General features: G+C 37.0%; 1 protein-coding gene across 2 annotated transcripts; it reads left to right on the forward strand.

Moving 5' to 3' along the window:
* The first annotated feature begins 1,910 nt into the window (after positions 1-1,910).
* On the forward strand, positions 1,911-27,227 carry SCRN1 (secernin 1). 2 transcript variants are annotated; one of them, XM_081344061.1, is made up of 9 exons: positions 1,911-2,045; positions 9,210-9,369; positions 11,663-11,844; positions 13,424-13,626; positions 16,674-16,868; positions 18,814-18,979; positions 21,801-21,981; positions 23,946-24,105; positions 24,376-27,227. In XM_081344061.1, the coding sequence occupies exons 2-8, from the start codon at positions 9,211-9,213 to the stop codon at positions 24,102-24,104; spliced, it is 1,245 nt and encodes a 414-aa protein (XP_081200187.1). In that variant the 5' UTR covers positions 1,911-2,045; position 9,210; the 3' UTR covers position 24,105; positions 24,376-27,227. The 2 variants fall into 2 exon arrangements, with proteins under 2 accessions (XP_081200187.1, XP_081200188.1); XM_081344062.1 differs by having other exon boundaries at positions 13,424-13,524.
* The last annotated feature ends 464 nt before the right edge of the window (positions 27,228-27,691 follow it).

Genomic DNA, 27,691 nt, shown 5'->3' on the forward strand with positions numbered 1-27,691 from the left:
TTCCAAATACTTTTCAGGAGCAACCCCATGTAGGGTACATTATAATAGATCAAATTATCTGACATAGTGAAAAAACAAGGAAAGTCATCAGCAAGTTTAGGGAATCTCAAAAACACTTTATAGGAAAATCCCTTATAAACCCACTCAATAAATATGGGAGCAGCCTGGGTGGTCTGCAAATGTTATTAAAATTGGGATGGAACCCTAGAAAAAAAAAGTGTAACTGGCTGAAATGGTGCAGCACAGGAAATGCGCTATAATATTTCAAAGCAGATCCCACAGCATTTGACCAATCAAATATTTTCCACCTGCTGATCTGGATTCTTTTGCTATCAGAGTTATAAAAAACTAGATGTTCTTGCAACACTAAGGGTTTAAGTTTTGTGATGGAGACACAGAGCTGCCTCAACAACATTTTCTGGCTCAGTGTGGTGGAAGCCTAATATGGAACTATGAAAAAGCCCACTCCAGAGCCCCCAACATAACACATTTGCCTCTTCCAACACATTTGCTTTACCTCTCCCATCACAATGTATGGCAGTGAAAGTTGGACCATAAAAAAGGCTGAGCGCCAAAGAATTGAGGCCTTTGAACTATGGTGCTGGCGATCAAACCGGTCAGTCCTAGAGGAGATCAACCCTGACTGCTCTTTAGAAGCAGTGGCGTAACGTGGGTTGTCAGCACCCGGGGCAAGGCAAGTAATTTGCGCCCCCTAACATGTGGATTAGCTTCTTCTTGCTGCTGCCTGGGCTGGTCTGGTGTGGTTCTCTCCTGCGCTCAGCGCTACGCTGGGCGACCGCTGCACTGTCCCTCCCCCAGATAGTCCCTCGCTCTCTCTCCGCACCGCACGCCTGGCACCCCCCCCTCCACAGTGGGCAGCGACCCGGCGGCTCGGATCGGATTCGCACAGCCAGCACTGCAGTGAGAGAGAATGAGTGAGCCAGGCAGGGGCAGAGAGCTGCAAGTGCGAGCGCGCCTCCCCAGATGTTGCGCCCGGTGTGGCCGGCCCCCCCTGCACCCCCCACGCTACGCCACTGTTTAGAAGGCCAGATCCTTGAAGTTGAAACTCAAATACTTTGGCCACCTAATGAGAAGGAAGGACTCACTGGAGAAGAGCCTAATGCTGGGAAAGGTTGAGGGCAAGAGAAGAAGGGGACGACAGAGAAGGAGGTGACTGCATGGAGTCACTGAAGCAGTAGGCGTGAGCTTAAATGGACTCCAGAAGATGGTAGAGGACAGGAAGGCCTGGAGGAACATTGTCCATAGGGTCGCAATGAGTTGGACATGACTTTGCAGCTAACAACAACAACAACAACTCCCATCACAAGCCTAATTCTTCAGATTATTTTGTTAATATTTATTTATTTATTGCTCTGGTAGATATAAAACGAAACAAAAAGAAACCAAAACAGCTAAATACATAAAATCTGACAGGCAGTCCAGACTAAAATAATCTGATAAACAACAAAATCAACAACAAAAAAACGGGCTTTAGACCAATCATTAACATCAACCCCAGCTTTCATAGCTTTCCTGAACCCTGGGATGGAGGGCTAGGAAAGAGAGCGAAATAATGTTACCATATCTATCTTTCCCTCAGGCAGCTTGATTTGAGATGTCACTTGGTTCATGCTCAGAAACGCGGCGCTCAGTTTCCGCACCCTGGGCGAGGCCGACGTTTCGTAGGTGTCCCCTCCGCCGCTGTCTGGCAGAAAGAGCTCTAATCCCCTCCTCCCGCTGTTGCCCGCCCTAGTCTCGCCGCAGCAGCTCCGCCGCCGTCTGAGCCCAGCGCAGAGAAGACGGAGCGTCAGCGGCTGCGACAAAGGCACCGCCACCGAGCGGTGAGTTGGCCGAGCAGTAGCTGACGTCTGCCCGCCTTCTCTCCCTCCCTCCCTCCCTCTGCCCTGTGCTGCTGGCAGGTTGTTCAAGTGAGTGGGAGCTTGGCTGCTACCTGGAGCCGAGGCAGCGTCTCTCTTTTCTTCTGGAGTCCTCAAAAAGAGAAGCAGTCGCCGGCGGAGGAAGACCCACGGGGAAGCGTCTCGAAGGTGAGTCTCATCTCCTTCCTTGCCAAATGAGGGAGGAAGGATGCTCTACAAAGCCAGCTGGGCGTCCAAGGGCATGCCTGCTGCTGCCCATCGCCTGTGAACGCTTTCAGCCCGTCCTCCCTTTCAGCCCTTAGGAGCTCTGAGGCTTCGAGCGGCGGAGCGCCTTGGGATGTGCCGTCAGCGCCAGCCTAAATCGCCCCTGGGAGTAAAGGTCGCCCTTTTGCCTTCTCTCCTCCCTTCCCTTCGTCTCTCTCTCTCTCTGTGTGTGCGCGTATGTGTGTGCGTGCGCGCCCTCTTTCCTTCCTTGTGGATGTTTTTACTAGAATGAAACCAAGGAAAATCAAAAGGGTAGGATAATGATGCCTTAGCAGTGCATGATTATTTTTGCAAGAGGATGTGAAGATGGTTACCAGCAAAATGTGATTTTAAAAGCTTTGGCCAATGGTCTGTGGTCCACAATGGCTACTTCAATGCATTGACCCATTATATGATATTGTAGCTCATCACTGATCAGGGTTAGCATTAGGTTGAGTTCATGCATTGGGCTAAACAGGTGGTTGTTTTTTTTTTAATTTGGCTTGGCATGTTGTCAGAACTCACTGATTTGGATTTGTATTCTGTGCTGTGTGGTTTAATGGACCAATCCCCATAGTTTTTCTTAAGGAACTAAACCAGGGCCAAAGAAATCATGGTTTAGTGCAACCTGTATGACTATGCATGGAAGTCTTTTCCTGTCACACAAATATCAGATCACATTATGCTCCACAGTATAGTGTGAGCAATACAGAGTTGGATAAAATATAATATTGGACTCTCTGAAGATTTATAGGCCTTTCCCAGCCTTCCAGTCTAAATATGTTGGAATGACAACTCCCATTATTATCCTACAGTTTTGGCCCCATTGGCTGGGGCTTTTAAGTACTGTAGTCTTAACACATCTGGAATGCACCAATTTGATAAAAGAATAATAACCAAAAAACAACAACCCAACATGTTCTTTAGAGCTTTCTTGTAACTAGAATAAATTACAGATTGTGTATAATTTAGATGAACAATGGGTATGTTATAATAAGAGATACTGTAACTGCTTATTACAGTATGCCCATTTAATTATAGTGTTAAATATCTAGACAATTTTGGCTGCTGATAGAATTAGAATCAGTTACCGTAATTCATCATACATATCAGGGACGTGGTGGCTCAGTGGGTTACGACACTGAGCTTGTCGATCAGAAGGTCGGCAGTTTGGCGGGTCGAATCCCGAGTGCCGCGTAACAGAGTGAGCGCCTGTTACTCGTCCCAGCTTCTGCCCACCTAGCAGTTCGAAAGCACTTAAAAATGCAAGTAGAAAAATAGGGACCACTACGGTGGGAAGGTAACAGCATTCCGTGCGCCTTTGGCGTCTAGTCATGCCGGCCACATGACCACGCAGACGTCTTCAGACAAACGCTGGCTCTTTGGCTTTGAAATGGAGATGAGCACCGGCCCCTAGATTTGGAAATGACTTTACCTTTTAATGTTAAACAAGTTCTCTCTCTCTCTTTTATTTACAAGTATGACTTAGCTTTAAGGAGACTAAATTGATGTAATATGACTACCTGCAATGTGTAGGTGTGTGTAGAATCTGAAGGTTGTGTATATGTATATTATCTGAAGAATTTTTAAAGGACCATTTCAGTTTAAGTTGACTGCCTTTAAATAATAGTAATAATAGTGAGACATAGGACCTTTGCTGCAATTTACAAACTGCTAGATGCAATCTAAAATTATGAGCAATAAAGTCCTGGCTCATAAACTGAAAGAAAATGTGTTAAACAGTCCCAGTAAATACAGTTGTTAAAATAGCATTACAGCATTAATTCAGCAATTCTCCAAAGCCAAACTTTTGTATTTAAAGAAGCAATCTTTGCTTTTACTACAGACATGTAATGAATGCAGTGTAGATTTAAGATTGTAATTTTTAATTTTATTTAATAACTGATTAGTTTTGCTAAAAGCATTTTTTCCTCAGTTTTTTGAGGAATGTTGTCCAGAACATTGCTTATCTGTATCTGTATCTATCTATTTAAAAGAATTTGTTCTATTGTGTAAGTCTTGTCTATTTTCGTCAGTTGCCTGACTGAACTCATAGGGAGTGCCACTAACATTTCTCTGTAGGCAAATATCTCGAAAGCTTTTTTCTTTGTTAATATATTTGTAGCCATGTTTTTTAATTTGTATTATAGAAAACATCTACTCAAATGTTTGTTACAGTCACAGATCAGCATGGAATGCAAGGTTTCAACTGTGCTTCCTAGTCCTTCTATCTGTGCATCCATACAAGATCTCTGACCATTCTTGGAAGGGGTCATAGGTCAGTAGCAAAGTACACATAAGCCACAGTATAACCCCTGGACCAATTCTGCAACTACAATTTCTGTGCTGAAGAAGGCCTTTGCTTGAATCATTGATCAGCTAATCTAATATTTTCACACATGGGACCTTCTTGATAATAGCATTGAGAATATGGAAAGAGAAATATTGCTTTTCTAAACAGTCAAATAGTAACATTGATAGCTTTGCAGTACTGATGTATAATCACTTTGTGACAGATTAATTATCTTGGTTCCTGCTTCTCTTCTAAATCAGCTGGATTGCAGATGATAATAAATTATAATAAATAATTAAAAATTTATTAAAAATAATAAATATTTTGAGTGGAAAAATAAATACGTACATTGCATGCCATGCGTTGCATTATTTTTGCATGATGCTCATCTCAGTGTCCTATTTTGAAAAAGTCAGTCAAAGGTCTCTGATATATGATATTTTGATAGTGATGCTAAGAAAGGTAAGGTTGGCCAAGTCTTTATAAAACATTTAAATTCTATTCTGTTCTGTTCTGTTGTTCTGTTCTGTTCCGTTCCGTTCCGTTCCGTTCCATTCCACTCCACTCCACTCGACCCCACCCCACCCCACCACACCTCACCCCATCCTATTCTAAATCTCTTATTAATCTGCCAATTAGATCTTTGTGCATAAATAGTGAATGAGGATGGGTGTGTCTTTTAAAAAAAACTTCATACAAAATGATGGGGTAAAGAATAGAAGAGGTTATGCAATAATAATAGGTAGAAATTTGTTATAGCAAAGTACATAGTCCCTAACTATGTTGTTAATAGACCAGGACCTCTTTATTTTTTCGGTCCATTTTTGATATTATTATTAAACTATTAATTCAAAATAACTTTGGAATTGTTGCCCTAATGATTTACATATACAGCTTGATTATTTTCTGTTCTTTGGAATAGTGAAATGTAGTAGTTAACTACTAAGACTAATGCCTTTAAAGCAAATGTCCAGTGTTTTTCAAACCATTAGAAAATATAGAACTATTCAGTGTTCAGCAACAATTCTCTTACATCCAGAGGCAGCTTTATAAGGATACAAAGTATCAGCTTGAAAATGTATTTCTGCAAAATCAAATATACAGTTCCAAAATTTCTGGAAAGTGTGGGAAATTTCCTTTCATATTTAGCTTCTGAGTTACATATAACAGTTCTTTGGAAATATTTGATGGGTATAAAGGCCATTCTGCCTGGCAGCCATAAGCTGTTGCTGTATATGTTGATACTGGCTAGGAATGAATCCAGATTAAGAAATTGGAATTTATACCAACAGTGTTGGCTTAGTGGTTTGTCTGGATGGCACTTACTCTGGTTGGTGAAGTTACCTGCTTTTTTGTTCTTCCCATCCATGCCAGGAAACTAATAACTTCCTTTTCTGTGAGCAGGTCTTTGAGGAAATACAGTTTTAATTTGCAAACAAGACTAACATCATAGAATCCAAGAATCTGAAAGAACTTTAGAGGTCCTTGATGCAAGTCCCCTGTTCAGTGCAGGAGCTGCTTGCTCAGAGAAGCATTTTGATGGTGGACTGGTTGAGGAAACCCATTTTATCTTCTGGTGTCACTTGAGCTAAAAAACTGGCACACTGTAGTCAAATTCAGGGAGAAAGTATTTTACGGTTGCACTTTTCCTCTTGTCACCTGGCTAGAAGGAGAAATTGTCATAACTCTCATCAATTTCACTCATGGTCCCAAATATTCCAGATCAATAGGTGTTTCAAGGGAATGATGGCAGCAAGTGGGACATCATTGGAAGTAAACCCATGAATATCCAAAAGGGCAGTGGAGTATGGAACATGGCACCATTTCATTTTATTTATATAAACTAGACAAAAAAGGAAAGGTTTCACTAGAGGACTGGTAGGGTAATCCTTCCAATCATTTGGATACAAAGGGAAACTGATAGAATTCCCTGCCTATCTACCACTTCTCTGGAATATCCCAAATCAATAAGTGTTGCAGAAAAGATATATGGAAGATGCTTTCAAAATGCTTTTGTATGTGGCTGGCTCAGATCTCTACCCACCCAAGGAACACAAAAGAATGGGTGGAAGCAAGGGAGATGCGGTACTGGGGAAAGAAAAAGATATTGCCAGCAGGATCTTCCCTACTGCATTCCAGTGGAGAAAAAAAAAGTTTTGAACATCTACTATAAGGAACCATTTGTCAGCTGGAATGCATAATGCTTCAGTATAGATGGTTCTTGACTTACAACAATTCATGTAGTGACCATTCAAAGTTACAATGTCACTGAAAAAGTGACTTATGAAACTTTTTACTATTTGTGAATTAATGCTCTACGACAGGGGTGTCAAACTCAATTTCATTGAGGGCCGCATCAGCATTGCGGTTGCCCTCAGGGGGCCGGGTGGGTATGGCCAGGGTGGCCGTGGCCTACTGGGTGGGCGTGGCTAGAGTGCGGATGGCCTACTGGGTGGGCGTGGCCAGCTCTACATCGTTCGCATCAAGGGTGCCTATGGGGGCCTGGGCAGGAGTGGGACAGATCTGAGGGTCTCTGGCAGAAGGAGGGTCTCTGGGCCAGGGCCAAGGCAGTGGGAGCCGTTCCCTCACTGTTTACAGGATGGCTTTGCGGGCCACATGAAACCACTTCGCTGGCTGCATCCGGCCCCCGGGCCTTCTGTTTGACATGACTGCTCTACGACTTAGGAAAATGTGTAGTTCATAAAGAAAACCACCAGGGGGCAGAATGTTGGCCTGGCATCTTTAATCAGGAGTTTTACAGCTGAGATGTGACACAGAAGATAAGGAGGAAAGGGTATCAGAAATGCCCTCTTTTTCAACAAAGGCAGGTCAGTCAGTAGTTGCTTCTGTGCAACTACTAAGAGTACTACAGCTAGAGGTACAGAGGTACAGAGATTCTAGAAGACTGGTGTTCTTACTGTGAAGTAGGGTCGAACAATTGGCAAGTATGCTGTATGTACCTTCTAAAATTATTGTGAAACCTGTTTGGGAGTACTGCGTATAAAGTAGCCAGAAACATACAACCATCTTTTAAAAATATGTTTATTTAATAAAGATACATTGTCCCTATCATAGTGTTTATACTGGCATTTCTCCTGACAGAGAAGACATAATGGAGGAGGATGCTATTTATTTTTTTCACTGAGCATATTTACACTGTACAATATATGCTCCTATCTGTCTGGCTGTGTTCATTTAAAAGCAAGAAAAAAGTGGCAGGGGAAGGAGTGGGGATGCCATAGAAATGGCTGCCTGAAAATGTGGGCCATTAGATCTGAACCTTTGAAGAAATGCTAAAAAAGGATCATGATCAGAACTCAAGGAAAACAGGCCACCAATTCAGTTAAGCTGAGTTTCCCAACAGTTGGGAGCATCTTGAACATGGAATCAAGGCTTTAGGGTAATAAGTCAGAAAAACTAGCAACCCCCTGTTTTTTCAGTTCAGTGAAATTAAAAAGCCAGCCTGATTTTCCCACACTCCTTGAGACTGTTTCCTAGTGACTGTATTTGCACCCAAAATTGATGGCTGACCCATTTGAAACAAAAGCTGGCTGGCAGACAACTCCTCCTCCTTGCTTGTTTCAGTGTGAGCTATTACACAGTGTGGTGGCCTATTTCTAGTGCTATAAATGTGTGCAAATTTTTTTACAAGTCTGGCACTTCCTTATCTTAAAATAAAACTTAACTACAAAGAAATTCTGCTTAAGAATCAGTCTTATTTAAAACCTATGGTATCAGCTGTATCCCAAGAATGAAGCAGGACTTGGAGATTTGCCAGCTGTCGCTGCTTCATAGTACCTACCTTTTCTGTTTCCCTAGGTTTCTGGAAAGCCTGTAAACAGCCTTGGATTACAGGTAAAATTTAGAGAGAAAAAACAAATTTTGTTCATTTCTTGTACTAGCAGGTCCTTAATTCAGCTTTAGGTTAGCACCTATCCCCTTCCATTCCATTCCTGAAGACAATCTTATATACAAACTCCATTTGGGGCTTATCTTTTCAGAGTGAGTTAAACTGATACAGACTAATACACTTCCATATTAATCAAAACTATATTTCAACATACTGTATACATTTAGCATATTGTCATTGTAATGACTGAACAAACAGTAGAAAAAATATCATTACTGTATACTGTATACAGTCAATTGCCCTTGAAATTAATATACATCAAGATGCTCTTGACAGTGAGAAATTTCTTGCAAGTTGTTACTTCATTAGTCTTAAAGGAATGAGAGTTTGTTTTCTGGCTATTGTCTTGTTTGATATGACATATATCAAAAGCGATTCAGGTATTTTATATTGGAATAAATTATCCAAGCATACATAATGATTTGAAACAATAATCAATAAAGCTGAATTGTGCCCTACATTTTCATATGCTCCTTTTAAAGCTAGTAAATGATAATTCGCATATCGATCAAACCAATCATGGTTAGTTAAATGTTATATGCAGTTATTCAATAAATAGTTTTAAGTAAGAAAAACCTGTATCTGGATTTGTATTTTATATTGGAATAAATTATCCAAGCATACATAATGATTTGAAACAATAATCAATAAAGCTGAATTGTGCCCTACATTTTCATATGCTCCTTTTAAAGCTAGTAAATGATAATTCGCATATCGATCAAACCAATCATGGTTAGTTAAATGTTATATGCAGTTATTCAATAAATAGTTTTAAGTAAGAAAAACCTGTATCTGGATTTGTACAGCCAGTTCTAGATCCAGGTCCCAACCTTGAAATAAGACAAGTTCATATTTTTAATATCTAATTCTACCTTTTATGTTTTAGGATGGATGTGGCACCTCCCAGCTACTGTTTTGTTGCATTTCCACCATCTACTAAAGATGGCCATGTAGTAGTTGGAAAAAATTCTGCCCGTCCTCGTGATGAAGTTCAGGAGATAGTTTATTTTGCTGCTGCTACTTATGATCCAGGATGTAAAGTTGAGGTAAATAAAAATATTTGAGGTTCTGGCAAAATATTTTTGAAAATTGTTGAAAACACTTAAAGAGCATCTTAAAATATTATTTTTCTTTTCCTTCCTTCCAATTGTCTGTCCACAGTTGATTCTGTTTATCTGAGATAGTGTATACAGGTAACAGAGGTTAACAGATCTTCTTTCTCAGATATCAATATATTCATCGCAACAGTGATATTCCTATTTTTCAAAGACAGATGGTGATATATTTAAATCTTCTTAAATCTGCATAAGTATTTGCAGTACTATGAATTTATATGGCTGTTGGATCCTCAGTAATGTGATTAGATAAATTCACTTGTCCCAGATGGTCAATTTTAGACCCTTTCTAAAAAGGGTATTCTATTCATAGAGATGTTTGATTCTTCACCATTGCAATTGTAGACACAGCTATCCAGATTTTGTTATAAACATAATAATAATGCATTCATGGCTCAATACATCAGGAATTATTACATTTATAATAATTCTTCATCTTCTAAGGCCATGAATGCATTCAAAATCTTAAAAAAAAGATTGTAGGCATAAGTCATGTAGATCCTCTTATATCTTTTTAAGGCTGCTTATATAGTTCGTGCTGAATTATAATAAGATAATAAACTATAATACAGTGACCTTCTCTAATCTGGTTTCACTCGTTCAGACAGCAACTCCTAGAATTTAGCCACTGTAGCTTGGAATTTTGAACATTGCAGGTTGAGGAAGAATTTATTAGGAATTTCATGCAAACCTGAATGCTTTAGTGTTTTTTAAGATAAAAATTATATGTAGTCTAATCCAAAATCTAAAATGAACATTTTAAAATAAAAACTGAGTAATATTTTTTTTAAAAAATATACATTTCTAAAAATTCACCAAAATATCATCTCATTTATGCTACTGGTACAGAAATGTTAATTTTGGCTCAAAAAAGTTGTTGGAGTGTGTTTCTATTATGGTCAAATATGTCCAGGCTATTTCATCTTCCTTCCTTCCTTCCTTCCTTCCTTCCTTCCTTCCTTCCTTCCTTCCTTCCTTCCTTCCTTCCTTCCTTCCTTCCTTCCTTCTTTTTTTCAAAAAAAGAATAATTATTATGTTTCTGCTGCATGTTGAAGCACTGCCAGTCTATCACCAATTTATTCAAATTGTGACTTCTTATTAGAATAATTTCTAATAGCTGATGGGAAATTATTTCAGAATTTTCCATAAGAAGATGGACATTCCATTCTTTAAAAAATCTTACAAATTGTCAAAGGAAGCACACATACTCACACTCACTCACTCACTCACTCACTCTCACACACAGAGACAGACATGACCAGCTATGCTATTTTTTTTTAAAAATGGAAAAACCTACAAGTCAGATATGTTAATTCTAGTTTAATCAAAAGGTTGGCATGACAAACCAATTTCCTTCTTCTTTATTATGTTTTCCATCAAGTCATTGTAGACAACTTGATTACTCTTCCAGGAGTGCTACTAATACTGAGATTTGCTGGTATACAATGCATTTGTTTTTAAAGTATTAAAGATCTCCAGATCACTTTTCTCCACTGTGTATGAAAACATTATTATTCTTTTTAACTGTGGGCTTGAATATTATGTTAAACCATAATATAAAGTCACCGCTTCTTACCTTTGAGGTTACTTCTTCTTTGAATGGTGTATTGGTTATGGTATCTCAAATATTTGAGTTGTGCAGTGACTCAATATATCTCTACTGTACTTCAGACTGTAAGACAAAAAGGTGCTATGGAGTGTATGCAGATACCATTCAAGCTGTGGTGTCTTAAGTCAAGGCCTGTTTTATGTAAGGATTTGAAAATAGGTCCTCTATGTTTATTTACTAAACAAGCTTATACAGCCACCCAACTCATACGCAGTGACTTATGACATTAGAAGTCCACAATTAAAAATTCACAATATATGTTTCTTTTTTTGATTCAGAATCTAAAATTCTGCACATCTCTATAGGATACTAATAGTTTTTGTGCAGTTAAATCTAAGATGTTGCAATTGGATGTCAATTTGGTCTAGTAAACTGCTGACCTGAAAACTTGGAGACCATAAGTTCTAGTCCTTGTTTTAGACATGAAAATCATCTGGGTGATTTTGGGCCAGTCCCTCTTTCAGGCCAACCCACCTCACAGGGTTGTTGTTGCAGGGAAAAAGAGGAGGAAGATGGAGACTTATGAATGTTTGCTGCCTTGAATTACTTACAAAGTAATAAAGGTGGGATAAATATCTATTAAATAAGTAAATGAACCTCCTTTTTTCTGTACAGTGCACATACATTGAAATAGACCAAGTACCTAAGACAAATGCTGTGGCACTCAGCAGACCTTCCTGGCTCTGGGGGGCTGAAATGGGAGCCAATGAACATGGACTCTTCATTGCTAATGAAGCTGTGCTAGCCAGAGAAGCAGCCCCTGAAACTGAAGCCCTCGTAGGGATGGATCTTGTGAGGTGAGAAGCTCATCTTCTGAACAAGAAATTTGTAGGACTGGTCCAGAATACCAGCAGATTAAAAAAAAAGTGTATCATTTGGTATGGTGGTTTTGAAAATCACAATAAATAAATAAATAAAGTAGGCAAGTAAGTAAGTACGTACTTTTGGTAATATTATTACATTGGTCATTCTGTTTCAAAAATAAAACACGTTCAAATACAGTGATGCCCATGAATTGCATTTATCAGATTATATGCAAAATGTAATTCTTACTTCAGACTTTGTGAATTGAAGCCCACAGATCAACCCTGAACTACAAATATTCTCTTCTATCAGTGTCTTATAGTATATTAATTATATATTTCTTTTAATTAATGGGGAAGATCTAGCAGCTGGAAGCTACATATTCTCTGAGGTGTGCTTATGGACCCTGAAAATCCATCCCTCTCTGTCTGTCTCTGTCTCTGTCTCTGTCTCTGTCTCTGTCTCTGTCTCTGTCTCTGTCTCTGTCTCTGTCTGTCTGTCTGTCTGTCTGTCTGTCTGTCTGTCTGTCTCTCTCTCTCTCTCTCTCTCTCTCACACACACACACACACACACACACAGACAGAAATTTGTTCCATTGTTTTGTCCTAGATTTATAGTAATTATTTTTGACATTTTGTCTTGTAACCCAAATTCATCATAACCCCATATTGCTAATCGAACTGTTCTCGACACTTTTTTTAAAGTCAGTAGCTCATATTTTTGCCTTCTTCTCCTGTTAAGTAGAATCTTGTTCAGTAAGTTATTTTATTCATGCAAGCATTTTAATGGACCACAAATCCTTAATGTTTATCCAACACCCTGTCCATCTAGAAGACAACAATTTGCAAAGCTATCTGAAATAGATTTGAAATTATTTGGCTGCATTTTTTAAAATAGTAAACGTATTTTAGGAATTTACTCTTTTCCTCTGACTGCCAGTTCTCCACTAAAAAAAATATTTTCCTTCTCTTCCTCCTTTTTCTCTTTTTCATGTAGCTGATCTGCAGCTGATACAAATTAGAGCTCCAGGAAATAGCCAAGATAGCCAAGATAGATTTCCCCAACCTACACCCTCCGTGTCTGTTGAGCTGGCTGTGTTTTCTGTGAGCTTACTAACATAGTAGCAACATAGCCGAACAGCATCAGCATGGAGAGTATGATACTTGAAGAATATTTGCAAAAGGAAATTGATAGGAAAATGGTTTTTTATTCCACCATTCGTATTTGATAAGAACGTTTCTTTTTAAGATGGGAGGTTAATTGTTGCAAAGTCATACAGTTGACTTTGTGCTGTTATACAGTACAGTAACGCCTCAGAAAACATGTGCAATCATTGTTTGCTTAAACCAGCGCCATTTCAAACCTGGCAACTAGCATGCTAGCTAAGGAATTCTGGAAGTTAAAGTCAACACATTGTCAAGTTGCCAAGTTTGAAAACACTCTGAAACTTTGTTTAATTACTTAACAGATAGCTACATTGTTTTCTTCTTTTCTGTATATAAATTAGAGATAAATTCCAAGTGGTTCTTTAACTAGATAGCTTTTTTTGTTTTGTTTTGATTCCCTTCCCAGACTTGGGCTTGAAAGAGCTTCAACTGCTAAAGAAGCCTTGGATGTCATTGTCTCGCTGCTGGAAGAATATGGTCAAGGTGGAAATTACTATGAAGATGGAAGTATGTGCCATACTTTCCTGTCTGCTTATCTGATAGTAGACAGAAAAGAAGCTTGGGTGCTGGATACTATTGGAAAATATTGGGCAGCAGAGAAAATTACAGGTCTGCTTTAATTTTAATTTTTATCCCCATCCATTACTTATAAGAAAATATTATAAAATGTGCATTTCCAATGTGACAATGTATACATTCAGATTTTATTTCTTACATGTACTTATATTTTTATATCACTACCCAACTGAAGTTCTCCAGACAGCTTACAAAACAGAAGTTAGAAATCTTCAAATCCGAAAGTCAAAAAACAAAATGGACCTGAGTTCCAAAAGAACTTTATATTGACTGGTACAAGCATCTTCAAATTAATCATTTAGAACTGTTAAAGAGTGAAAACAGTCTTTCTCTGACTTTGAAAAGACCACAATATACACATTAGGCCTGTGAGTAGAATTCACTATGACAGGGTGAGTTGGGCCATGGAAGTGATCTTATTTAATTTGCTGAAAAAGAGTTTTGTTGTTGTTGTTAGTTGCAAAGTCGTGTCCGACCCATCGCGACCCTATGGACAATGTTCCTCCAGGCTTTCCTGTCCTCTGCCATCTTCTGGAGTCCATTTAAGCTCACGCCTACTGCTTCAGTGACTCCATCCAGCCACCTCATTCTCTGTCGTCCCCTTCTTCTATTGCCCTCAATCTTTCCCAGCATTAGGCTCTTCTCCAGTGAGTCCTTCCTCCTCATTAGGTGGCCAAAGTATTTGAGTTTTAGCTGAAAAAGAGTTTACTTGATTGCATATATAAAGCAATATGAGTGGCATGTGACCATGTCAAGCCTATTCTATGGGAAATGAATTTGTTTAGTTTTTTTCGTAGTGTTACTAGGCCAAAGTACTACCAGACTGGGTAGTTTTGGGCTGCCCAGATTCTTATCTGAAGCTCAAGATCTTCAGGCCATGAACACATACTACAGGGTGGTGGCTTTGATGCTCACACTGTGGGCAATTTAGTGGTAGTTGTTGAATCAGGAAAGCCTGCAGTTCTCTTTTTTCTGTTGTGGGATTATAGCACACACCAAAGGGAATCAGCCTGAAAACATTCAGGCACTCCATAAGGGGGCTTCAGACAGGCTGCTTCAGCTACCTGCAGTAGGCAATCCTATATCAATGCACAAAGCTGGAAATCCTAAAGCATGGATACAGAAGAGGTGGGTGAGTAAGAGACTTGTGAGAACACTGCTTTGTACTAATATTAGCTAGTATTCTAGAAGAGTTGAATCAACCTCTTAACTTTCTCACTTCCACCACTTTTATATCCAGCAGCCAATGCTCCTATATAAATGAGCTTCTTTAATAAAAAGTTAAACTGTATCTAGATTCTGTCACACTTTCAACATTTATACCACCAGAAGTTTCGTTATTATAGTAACTAATTTAACTTATATTGATTTTAATGAGCTGTTCAGAAGTTCATAGATCCAAAAATAAACATGCTTGGAAGAGACTCACTCACAACCCACACTTTCTTTCTGTCATCCTCCCCCAATGCTCCTGGCAAGTTAATGCTCAAGGAAAAAAGTGATCAGCATGGCTAGCTCACCTCTCTGGGGCTTCACTCTGATCACTTCCAGTGCACACCGTAGAATTTCCCCCATCCCTGTCCTTTAACTAATAGACAAAGACTCTTTCCAAACTTCCTGGTACTAATTGAACTTGCTGATCGGGCAAGTCATGTCTGCTGAAGACCATAGAGAACTGTTGCCAGTTGGAATAGAGAATTCTGAGTTTCAAGGACAAATGTACCCCAAAGTGGGTTTTAGGCTAAATAGTATTAAGAGATTTATCCAGAAGATTCTGGAATAAGGGGAGGGGTGGTTGAAATGGCACCCTAAAAAACCAAAATCCTCTGATCAAAGATTTTCTTTTTTATATTCAGATCATAGTGCATGTCTAAAACGGACAGAGCTTCAATCATGTAATCGTGGCTGCCATCTTGATTATTTTAAACCCACTCTTCCCATAAAACATTCCTGGATTTAAGTCATGAATAGCCAATAGATAATAAGACAAATCACTGTTTTCTTCACACACCCATGCCGACACACTACGTACCACATACATATTGGCCTAGCTGTCTGGTGTTTCCCAGCCAGCCTAAATTTTTACCCCCACCTCATCCCAACGCATTGTTTTCAACCACAGCCTTAGGCAGTTTACTTCTCCATCCATTGGTGTTGCTGCTTTCCATTTTTCAGAGTTTTTCCATTTGCAATTTTTACACTGTTATTGAGGTTCCACCAGTTCTCATTCTGGCCTGTTCCGTTCATTTTTTCTCTCTTATTCTCATTCACCTCTTTTGTTTCTTTTTTAGGTAAACCAAACAGGAAACATGATTATATGAGCTAAAGTTACTTTATTATAATGTTACATTAACAGAATCTTGCAAGTCTGACAGTACAAAATTCCCCTCACTATTTTTAACCATGTGATCAATTAGGATGGGTCCTTCTTAAATTTCTTTTTTTTTACCCTTATGTGACTATGGGTTCTTTCCTTTCTTGTCTGATTATTCCCCTCATCCATAAGTTCCATTATATCTCTCCAGCCGTCTCCCTGTTCTCTGCCTTCAGATTAACTCTTTTTAACGAGAAAGAGTGAGGCACAATAAACTTCTTTTAGCCTTAGCCAGGCAAGCCTCTTTTATTCCACCTTGAGAAAAGGACTAAACTATTGTTCTTTCTAATAAAGAAAAAACAAAAAAATGGAAGTTTGAGGCCAGTCTCTTATCTTGGCTTATAAGCTGCCAAGCATGTTTTATCAATGAAGCAAATATGTTGATTATTTTTCTGAATGGGATTTATATATTTGGTATATCTGCATACTTGTAAATCAATCCTGCCATTCTGTGTGTCTGATATTTTCACTATTTGCCTTAAATGTGACAGGCACCCGAGAGAACTGGGAGCTTTGCCATTTATTATAAAAGCAAGATGAGAAAGAATCAATTCATCACTGCTTTGCAAAGTTCAGTGAAACAACTTTCTAAATCTGTTACAACATTAGCATTTAGCTAACGGGATTTTATTTAACACAAAATTGATCTCACTTTATTTTTTTTAATGTCACATTTTATTTAGATGTTTTATTCTTGTTTCTATAGATGGAGTAAAGTGCATTTGCAACTGTCTTTCCTTAACTACAAAAATTGACGCAGAACACCCTGAGCTTAGAAGTTATGCAGAAAGTAAAGGATGGTGGAGCACAGATAGGGAGTTCAATTTTGCTGAAGTATTTTCCCAAGATGATGATTGTTCAAATTGTTGTTTGGGAAAGGAGATCTTAAAAAACCAAGAAGGTAAGTAACCTGCTTTTTTTTCTTGAAAATTCCATTTGTTCTCCAAAGTCTGATTCAAGCAGTATAGTTCAAAGCAGGAGGGTAACTTGACAATTTATTGTTACCAGTGGCAAAAATTGAATATATATATATATATATGTATATGTATATGTATATGTATATGTATATGTATATGTATATGTATATGTATGTATATATATATATATATGTGTGTGTGTGTGTGTGTGTGTGTATATATGTGTGTGTGTGTGTGTGTGTGTATGTATGTGTGTGTGTATATATATATATATACACACACACACATATACATACACACATACTGTATGTATGTTAAGTGTTTGTTAAGTGTTTTAGAATACCTTGCTAGGCCCCAAACAAGGGACAAATCTTATTGCCTGTTTCAGCCTAACCTAAGGCCATCCACAGGCTGTAGTCACAACAGTGACAGCTCATATTTTTTGGATTGTTCCCTTTAATTCTTTGTTACCATACACACACACACACACACACACACACACACACACACCTGTCCAGGATCTTCTGCAAGGAATTCATCCATTAACTGCCTTTGTATAGCAGAAGCTTGAACAATTCCTCAGAAAATTTAGAAATCATCTTTACTGTGATCAGATGGAAAAGGTTAGAAAATTCTATACAGTATTGAACTGAATTGCTAGATGCGCATTTGAAAGCACAGACCAATTATTTTATATTTGTTAGACTCATAATCTCCCGCAATGTTAAAGAACATTACATTGTTCTGTAGCCAATAATAAATGGATCCAGAAAGATTCCCAAAACCACTGCAGGAGTTTGCAAATGCCAGAGGTGGAAATCGTTCTCAGCTGGTGGTGAAAGTTGCAAATACATCCTGTAGAGAAGGATGAATTCCAATTGTCTAAAAAGAGGACTTGATAAAATCACTTCACATTCCACTTCACATTTATTTGTTGCCTTTGCTCTTTTTTATATCATCATAAGAATCCTGTTTAACATTACCCTCAGTATTAGGCTGCAATTTTCAAGATGATATTTGAGAAAGTGAGTTATATAAGAGAGGAACTTTCAGTTAGATCTAGTGCACAAGCGTTTGCACGCTAAGGGTTTTATTTGGGCCTTATGAACTATATTAGGGGCCAGAAAAATAATGATGTCATATTGAAAGTTGGTGGAACAAAATCTTGGAGGTTGCTTAGGTTAAACACACATACATAAGAGGACTGGATTTTTTTTTTTACAAATTACAATTCCTTTCCCAGCATATGCATAAGAGAGAGATCTCTTGGATGTTCTGCCTCTTTCCATGCATGTATTGCTACAACTTCCATTTTTCCTATTTTTCATATCCCATGTGGATCCTGCTGCTTCTTCCCCTTTGTCTCTTGGCAATAGACAGAGAATAACCACGTTGCATTGTGTATGAGTCTTCGGAGAAGGGCGGGATATAAATGGAATTAAAATAAAAAATAAATAAATGAATGAATGGTTTTGAAGCAAGCAATTTCATATACACATGGAATTATATATTATATAATTAGATAATAATTATATACAGTATAATAATTATTTTTAAAAGGAAGATAAAAACTAATACTAATATAAAATAGGAAAAGAAAAGAAAACGTGCAAGCCAAAAATTCAAGAAAGGGAAAAAGAAAAAAAAAATACAGTCATTTCTGCTTTACAGCAGTTATAAGTACAATGATAAATTTACTTCTTATTCTGTGGTCATATTACCTCTTATTATACGCTTGCAACTTTTATTTCTGTGATCTATTCTACTTAATCATTATAAATACATTTTTTCTATTTTACTCAAAAAGCCTCACTCAGCCTGTTACCACCCAGATGCATTGGCAAAGAGGGAGTTGTCATGCAGTAGACTTTTTTCCTCTTAAAATGATCATGCCCTGCTAATTTCACCATTTCCATTTTTTTCTTCCAGGCAAGATCACTGTGGAAACAATGATTGACCTATTACGTAACAAGGCTGAGGGCATCTCTGTGGATTCAGACTCTTTTCTTACTACAGCAAGCATGGTGTCCGTCTTACCTCAGAATCTGACTTCTCCATGCATTCATTTTTTCACTGGCACACCAGATCCATCCAAGTATGTTAGATGTACCAGCATTCTTTTAAGAGTCTCAACAATTAATTACTAATTTTACATCTCGGATGGGTAAAATATGCATTATTCTTTGAATCAAAGAATATTCTTTGTAAAGAAATATTCAAAGTTTTGGCTTTTTTTTAAAAAAAATCATTGGACATTTTTGCAGCTGCTGCCTTAAATCTAGATGAGTAATAACAGATTTTTAAGGGAAAAAGAAGATAGGTTAGTTCAGTGTTGCTCAATCCTGGCAACTTTAAGATGTGTGGATGCTGCCTGGGGGATTCTGGGAGTTGAAGTCTATACATCTTCAAATTGCAAGTTTGAGATATACTATGTTAGCTGATTTGATCTACCTTATGTCAATTTAAATGCTTCAGTTGTATTAGCCTACTGCCCTGTAGATTGCCTGCCTTGGATTCTGGGATATCAAGGCTGCTTTACTCCTCATAATTTTCTACAATTTGCTCTCTTAGTTTAAGCTTACAGTTGCTTTCTTTTTAAAGGACATTATTTATGTTGGGCTCATATATCTAAGATGTATGCAGATCAGTTAATTTAATTTTTTTTATCAAAATTCTGTGTTCACCGTGTAAAATCACTGCATTGGAACTTCATTTTTAAAATTTATGGGGTTGTTTTGGAAACATACACACATCCATTACATTATTCCAAAGCTTAAAGAAGCTTCAGAGCAGGGCACTATCAGAACCTCCTTAACTGAAGTACAGGTTATCCTCAATTTACACCCACAAGTGAGCCAAATATTTATGCTGTTAAGTGAAACATAGGTTAAATGAATTTTGCCCCATTTTAAGATCTTTCTTGCCTCAATTGTTAAGTGAATCACTGCAGTTGATAAGTTAGTAACCTGGTTGTTAAGTGAGTCTGGCTTCTCCATTGACTTTGATTGTCAGAAGGTCGCAAAAGCTGATCACATGACTCTGGGGACACAGCAACAGTCCTAAATATGAACCAGTTGCCACACATCTGAATTTTAATCACATGATCATGGAGATGCTGCAAAAGTTGTAACTGAAAAACGGTCATGTCACTTTTTTCAGTGCCATTGTAACTTTGAATGGTCACCAAAAAAAACTGTTGTAAGTCAAGGAGTACCTGTATGCATCCTTCTGGGATTCAGCAGTGACTATGTTAAGCTGAAGAAAATACCTCATTCTTTAAAAAGGTCTAAACCTTTTAAAATAGATGGTGTAAATAGTTACCCTATGCCAAAGCACTTTATGGCTTGGATATTCTGCTATTTATAATGAAATATATAAAACTACAGTTGTTTTATGAATGTTTAAATCTAATGAAACAGGTTGGAGGGAATAAGCTTTAACTGACATAACTTTTTCAGTGTATTGGTAAGTTTTCATTGAACCTGTATTAATATTGGGTTTTTTTTTGTAACAACTCTTTGTTTAGGTGTAATTTAGCCATGTCAGCATTTCCTGTATCTTTATCTTTTTTTTCTGTGAATACAACTATTTGGATTATTCTTGTTATTTGCAAGGCAAAGGTTTATAGCTGCTGCACTAATTGAACTTGATGATAACCCCAATAGTCTCCCTAAACTATTTAGAAAAATTGGAAATACTACTAGAAAGATCAACAGTTCTTCCTTACTATTCAATAAATCAGATCTTATTCTTTATCATGTGCATTTTGACATTATAGAATGCTGAATTTGATAAAAACACATTTCTGAATAGAAGCAGTATATACGTATACATATACATATATATATATACATACACACATACATATATATACACATACACACATATATGTATGTGTGTATGTATATATGATACAGAGGAAAATGGGGGAATAAGCAGAATTAAATTGTGCTTTCTGGAAGAAAGTTGTATGACAAGAGCAAATAGGTGAACATTTATATAAAGGTACACTGCAACAGGATGGAGTGATGGCTTAGCATTTAAAGACGGTGTGCTTGTCAGCTGAAAAGTTGACAGCCTGGGTTTAAGATCCAAGCACTGTGTTAGTGGGGTGAGCTCCTATTGCTTGCCCCAGCTCTTGCCCACCTAGCATTACGAAAGCAGGAAACGTAAATAGATAAATAGGCACTGCTTCAGTGGAAAAGTTACTGCGTTTCATACTTCATGCTGGCCACATGATGACAGAAGCATCTCTTATACAATGCAGGTTCCTTCAGCTGAGAATCGGAGATGAGCACCAGCCCCTGGAATCTTGTCATGACACGACAGGGGAAACCTTTAACCTTTATTTTAACTAGAAATGATATTAAATGTATTTTTGGATGCAATAAAATTTGAACAGAAAGCTTTGTGAATTCCTGATATTAGTTCTAATCACAGGATGTTCCAAGATAGGAAGGATCAGAAGCACAAAAGGGCACTGCAGACAATTCCTAAAAGTTGCATAGTGTCTATTCCAGTTGATATGAACAGCTCCATACAGAAAATTGCAATATTAAAAGCCTATATTTATTTATTTATTTATTTAGTTATATTTATATATATACTTGAAGGGATATTTTATGTGGCATAAAATGGCTGCTAATTTGACCAGAATGGTGTGATAAAGCAATTAGAAGATTGATCAGTGGCAACAAAAATGCCCAAATATGATTAAGTTTTAATGTAATTATTAGCAAAAGTAAATACAGTTTGTTGAAAGTGTTGCATATATTTACCCTATTCTTTAATGTAATTGGTATGTTCAGATTTATTTTGGGTAGGTTGTTTTTGTTTGTAGCAAAATAAACTGTTAGGTGAGAATGTAATCTGTAACTATAATTACTTAGTTGGTCATTCATGTAACCTTGTTTTAGGTCCATATTTAAACCTTTTATCTTTGTGGATGGTGTGAAAATAGTACCAAAAGTTCAATCACCCATTTTTGGTAGTGAAGATCCTGTGAAAAAAATTCCTCGGTTTCAGGAAAAACCTGATCGCAGACATGAACTGTACAAGGCGCAACAGCAGGCCCAATTAGTCTTAGACAGTGATGAGGTAAGGCTTCCAATTGGATTTTAGAATATTGTTATTAAACTGATTGACTGAATTGTTCAGTACTCTAGGTTTGCATTTTAAAAGCTGTTCTCTTATACTTGTAGAAAATATATTAAGGTTGTGCTCCCTTTATTGCTGATTGCTTTTTTGCATATTTATAGGATAGTTTAATATGTTGATGTTTTTGTAATCTTGAAAGAGGCATATGGTGTAATGGGAGAAAAGTAACTTTCAACACATAGTTAAAACCTGAATCTTATCTGCTATAATTACTGTATCTTTATACAGATAGGTGAAATACTTAACATTGTCTTCAAATGCTTTTTTTCAGCATGCATCTCCAATATAGCACTGTAAATAGTCCTCACTTAATATCTACTTGTTTAGTGATAGTACAATAGTGCTGAACAAGGATACTTACAATAGGTCCTCATTACAATGTTGCAGTACCCTGCAAGCACGTGATCAATATTTGTAACTTTCACTGCCAACTTCTGACAAACAAAGCCAATGAGGAAGTGGGCATTTCTGTGATCATGGGATGCCGAGACTACATGTTACTTACTTAATGATGGCAACTAAGGCTGCTGAAACTGCTGTTGTAAGTTGGCATGGTGATGTGGCATTATGTCTTACAGATATACCAGTCCCAATTACCATCAGTAAACAAATCTTTATTTATGTCTCTATTTATATCTGAAATACTTACAGTAGTATCTTCAACTTTTTTCAAATGAAAATGTGCACTATATAACACATGAGCAGCTATCAAAACTAAATGAATGAATGAATACCAATATTGTCAAAAAAGTTAATACTACAATTGTTCTCCCGAAGTTGCCACCAAATTTTTGCTTTTATAATTTGAAATATTATCAATTAAAGGACAATTCATGCTAATGGTAAGAGGAATTTGGAAGTTTCTCAAAGCAAGATGCTTGCTTTTTTCTATCCTAATTGTAGCGAAAAAAATCTAGAGAAATAACTGGAAAAAAATTTCTAGGGGAACACCCATCATGGGAAAGTGTTTTTGTATTCAATTACATATGAGCCAGCAGGGTGCAACAGCAGCCAAAAAAACTAATACAATCCTTGGCTGTATAAACAGAGGCATAGAATCAAAATCATCTGAAGTATTAGTACTGCTTTATAAATCCTTAGTAAGACCACAGCTGGAATACTGCATCCAGTTTTGGTCACCACATTACAAAAAAGATGTTGAGATTTTGCAAAAGTTCAGAGAAGAGCGACTAAGATAATTAAAGGCCTGGAGCTTAAAACAAGAACGGTTGCAGGAATTGAGTATGGATAGTCTAAAACAAGCAGTATTCCAATATTTGAGGGGTTGCCACAAAGATGATGGGGTCAACTTATTCTCCAAAGCACAGAAGGCAAGACAAGAAACAATGGATGGAAACTAATCAAGGAGAGAAGCAACTTGGAATTAAGGAGAAACTTCCTAATAGTGAGAACAATTAATCAGTGGAAAAGCTTGCTTTCAGACGTTGTGGGTGCTTCATCACTGGAGGTTCTTAAGAAAATACTGGACAGCCACTTGTCTGAAATGGTATAGGGGGTATAGAGCAGGTGGTTGGACTAGAAGACCTCCAAGGTCCCTTCCAGCTGTATTCTGATTGAAGTATGTTTCTTGCTGTATGTTCTGATCTTCTCCAACTTGCCATCTTCCAAATGTGCTTAGTTAGCAACTTTCAGAATTTTGAGACGGAATTATAGGAATTGCAGTTCTTACACTTTTCAATAATTCTGAATGTTGCAGAAGCAAGTTAAGAAAGTCTGGATTATAATTGGTTGTTACGTTTTATTATATGTATGGTTAATGCACAGCAATTCAGTCCTTTCTAGTTTCCTGAGAATTTTAACATTGATGCATTTGTAAACATTTGTACAAGATACCAGGTTAAATCCTTTTAATAAAATTTCCTATTGGCCTTTGTGTTCCTTAGGAAAAAGGTCATACATTAAGAAGAATAATGTTAAACCTCGAAAAACAGGGCTTGGAAGCAATGGAAGGCATACTCTCTAGCTCTGAGATTCTTGATTCTTCAGAAATAGAAGATCTTTTTTATGACTGTGTAGATACAGAAATTAAGTTCTTCAAATGAAGTGAGTCATATTCATGTTTTTTCCCCACATTCATATTCCTATTTCAGCAAATGTTCTTTTAAAAGTAAAAAAGTTAACTTAGATGTTCACATTCTTCTCTATCCCCTGAATCTGTGTTTACTTCAAAGCAATTTTTGGCACATATAAGAATAAGAAGCCAACCTTCAATACATTGTGGTTATTTTGCTATATGTATATATATATCTGCTGCATTTTAAAATGGCATTTGTAATTTGTAAACTAAGGCTTTTTTATTTTTTTTCATTTCAGTGCCCATAGACACTGTTAGCCTTTGCACAAGAACATAGAAATCTTCAAGCCTTGAAAGATAATCTCACCATATTGCCGAATTTGGGAGGAAGTATTTGTCTTTCTAGAGAAACTTTCCTCAGTAGCTATATCCAGTTAACATCCTTTTTCATTATGTGTTGTCTGTGCATATTGTTAAAAGAGGTTTTGCTGATTCAGTTAGTAGATGCATGCTGGCCAGTGTCATGTTGGAATTTTTGTTTTATTTTAGCAACAAAACTTTAGAAATAAATAATTTTAGAAAAAGACCATAGAGGTCTCAATGTTGTTTTCAAATTAAGCAGAATCTCTTGAGAAATTCCCTTCAAAATATTGATCCACTTTCAAAGGAAAGATATAACTTCTAAATGATATTTTTGAAAGGAAAATGTGAAAATATTAAAAAAGAAAATTCCATTATAAAGGGTGCAATTTTCAGCAATGGAATGCTTTCTCCCTGATGCTAATTTGAATGAGAATGAAATCAATTTACACAAACCTTAGAGAAATAGTCCACCAAGTTGTCTATTTCACATTATTTTATATTTCTTTGTGCTGCATTTGAAACATTTTTCCAAAAGTTTGGTTTAGAATGTTCCCAATATTATTGGAAATTTGTTGGGAAGGTTTCAAGTGAGATAGAATGCAAGGATATCGTCTATCATCTTTGCTTTAGGCAGCGAGTAAATCTGTTACTACTTTGCCAAATAGCAGCAGTCATTTAAATAGTAGAACAGGATCTAATCCAGTCAACGATTATCATTGTTATATAATTATGTATACTAAGATAGCCTCAAATGAGCAAGGTTAAATTTGCACACTTTGATTGACAGCGTTCAGTTAGTTAATGAGATCAACATATTTGTTTCATGAGAAAACTAGACAGATTCACAGCATAAGCATTTGCAGCAAACCAAGACTGAGTTAAAATGGCATATGTGGTAATGGCATAACTAACTCCACCCTTATGTGTTTGCATCTCATGGTCTGACATTTACTTTTCGGGTTATGATGCATATTTCCCCAATATCCCCAAATGCTCATGTGCACCAGTACTATAAAATTAGAGTTGCTTTCTTAAAAGTGATTGCAAGTGTCATTTTCCTCCAGGTTTTTGTATCCCGAATCCATTCTCCTTATGTAATTTGCTTATTGTCCATGCATCCATTATTAAATAATGGACATAATTAAATAATCAAGCTTATCTCGGCCATCAGCAAGGCATTCTTCCTACCATTGACTTCTTAATGAAAACATGGATATATGGAAGAAAGTGACTGTGCAAGTGAAGCCATTAGGCAATGACAGGCAATCAGATTCTAATCTCAAAACTATGGTGCTAATCGTATAATTCAAAACATAAGGTTCTGATGTTACAGACATTTCAAACTATCAGCTTTCAACAAAACTATTGTGGTCAGGTCAAAAATGCTGTTTATATTGTTCTTAATGTGGGACACTCATAAAACAGATGTCAAGAATGACACAGATTCATTCAAGTTTTAAAAATCATGCAGGAAACTAAGGAAAGTATTTTTCCCCTGGCACAAGGAATTAATTTTCAAGGGCCAGACTTTTTTCTAGTTCTTCCAATGCATTTTGTCATTATGGAACTCTACAGATTTTCCTTAGTCAAGCAATTTATCTTACATGGAAAGCAAATAGCTATTAATTTAGGGCTTAAAAGTCCAATTTTGAAGAATAATGGCATTAAAAGACAGCTCAAATTTTGAGAAAAAGGGAAAATCCATAATATAAATATACTCTGATTTGTGGACAGTTTTTGCAAAACTCCAAATGTTTGAGGTATTCTACAAACTTTGGCCATGCTCTCTCCATGAAGATGTGTTGGAATGTAAAACACCTGATTGAAGCAAAATTAGTACATTTTTAATTATTTCTTGTAGGAGGTTGCAATCTGGAGTTTGAAGTCCCTTGGGATATATGTATTAAGACATTTACGATGGACCAAATTAATAAATTATTTCTGCACAAATAATTTTTGGGAATTGAACACTTTAATATTATTTCCTGAAACGTATTGGAGATGTTTTCTTTTTTCCAACAAGGAATAAAATTGTGGAAAAAATTGTAAAATTAGTTATTTTCTAGAAGTTACTGAGTCACGTTACAGTATATTATGTCATAGTCATAAGCTTATTTATTTCATCTCTCTTCCACTCATTTTAAAATTAATTTAGGATACAGTCTGATTTTTAAAAAAATGTTTCAGTAATTCTCATATTTAAAGGGTGCAGAAAAAGATGGCTACTACATATGTCATTTCTAATTGAGCTATGATTCACTACCTGTCTGTAACTTGTTTTTAAATATAAGATCTGACTGAGCAAATAATATCTTTTCATTTTCCTTTTAGCAGACAAATTCTAATTTCTTGCCCTTCTTTATTCTGGTAATAAATTCTAGAACTCAAGAATCTTGCAGCTTTTTGCAAAAGCAAAATTAACAGTTGTTATCCAAGGGGGAGTTGCTTAACTCTTTGTGAAGATAGTTTCTAGTTGCTCTCACATTAAGCACACGAAGAGCCATTGCTGAAAATATACATACAAAACTAGCTGGAACAACTACTGCAGTCCTACGGTTTTACCTGTAAGCAGTGCTTTTTTTGTAAAAGAAAAAGGTGCCAGAACTCACACATGTCATACAACCCGCCTTGCCTAACCTACAAGTTTCCATCCAAAAAAGGTGCCGGAACTCCGTTCTGAGCGTTCTATGAGAAAAAAAGCCCTGCCTGTAAGGTAGATATGAAAATATAGTCTGGATATCCCTTTCCTTCTCAAACAAGGCAACTTTTGCTCTGAGCAAAAGTTAGTTCAAACAGATCTGGACACTATTATATTGAACACATGACCATAGGCTGCCTACTGCATTTTATCTGAAAGAAAAGCAGCCCGAAGATACTTCAAGAACGAAAGCAGGATCTATGGTGGCTAACTTTGCAAGCATGTTAAGCCATAACTCAGTAAAAACCCACTGTCTTTTTCTGTTCAAAAATGGCCCCCTGCCCATATTGCTGTCCCTCCTTTGTTGCTTTTTGAGGAAAATTGTGTGAGACAGGAAGCTATATTTGCCATATCCCCATTAGTTTGGTTCTTAAATGTTCCTTCTCACTCCTTTTCCAGTTGTATGTAAGTTTATACAGCATGTTATTTAGGGCCCAGCTATATAGTAAGTGGTTAAGAGTTCAGATGCTTTCTAAACAAGATATATTCCTTTACTTCATGTTCCAGTTCAAGTTTTCTTTCCACTGGTAGGCTGTGTGTCCATACCTAATTCA

This window comes from Vipera berus (genome assembly GCF_964194415.1).
Source record: "Vipera berus genome assembly, chromosome: Z".
NCBI lineage: Eukaryota > Metazoa > Chordata > Lepidosauria > Squamata > Viperidae > Vipera > Vipera berus.

What these genes read in the sequence shown, in the direction of transcription:
- SCRN1 (XM_081344061.1), top strand. Translation starts at nt 9,211, where the DNA reads ATGGATGTGGCACCTCCCAGCTACTGTTTTGTTGCATTTCCACCATCT. An exon ending in GGCAGCAGAGAAAATTACAG is followed by an intron (nt 13,627 to 16,673) that starts GTCTGCTTTAAT and finishes TTGTTTCTATAG; the next exon opens with ATGGAGTAAAGTGCATTTGC. An exon ending in TAGTCTTAGACAGTGATGAG is followed by an intron (nt 21,982 to 23,945) that starts GTAAGGCTTCCA and finishes TGTGTTCCTTAG; the next exon opens with GAAAAAGGTCATACATTAAG.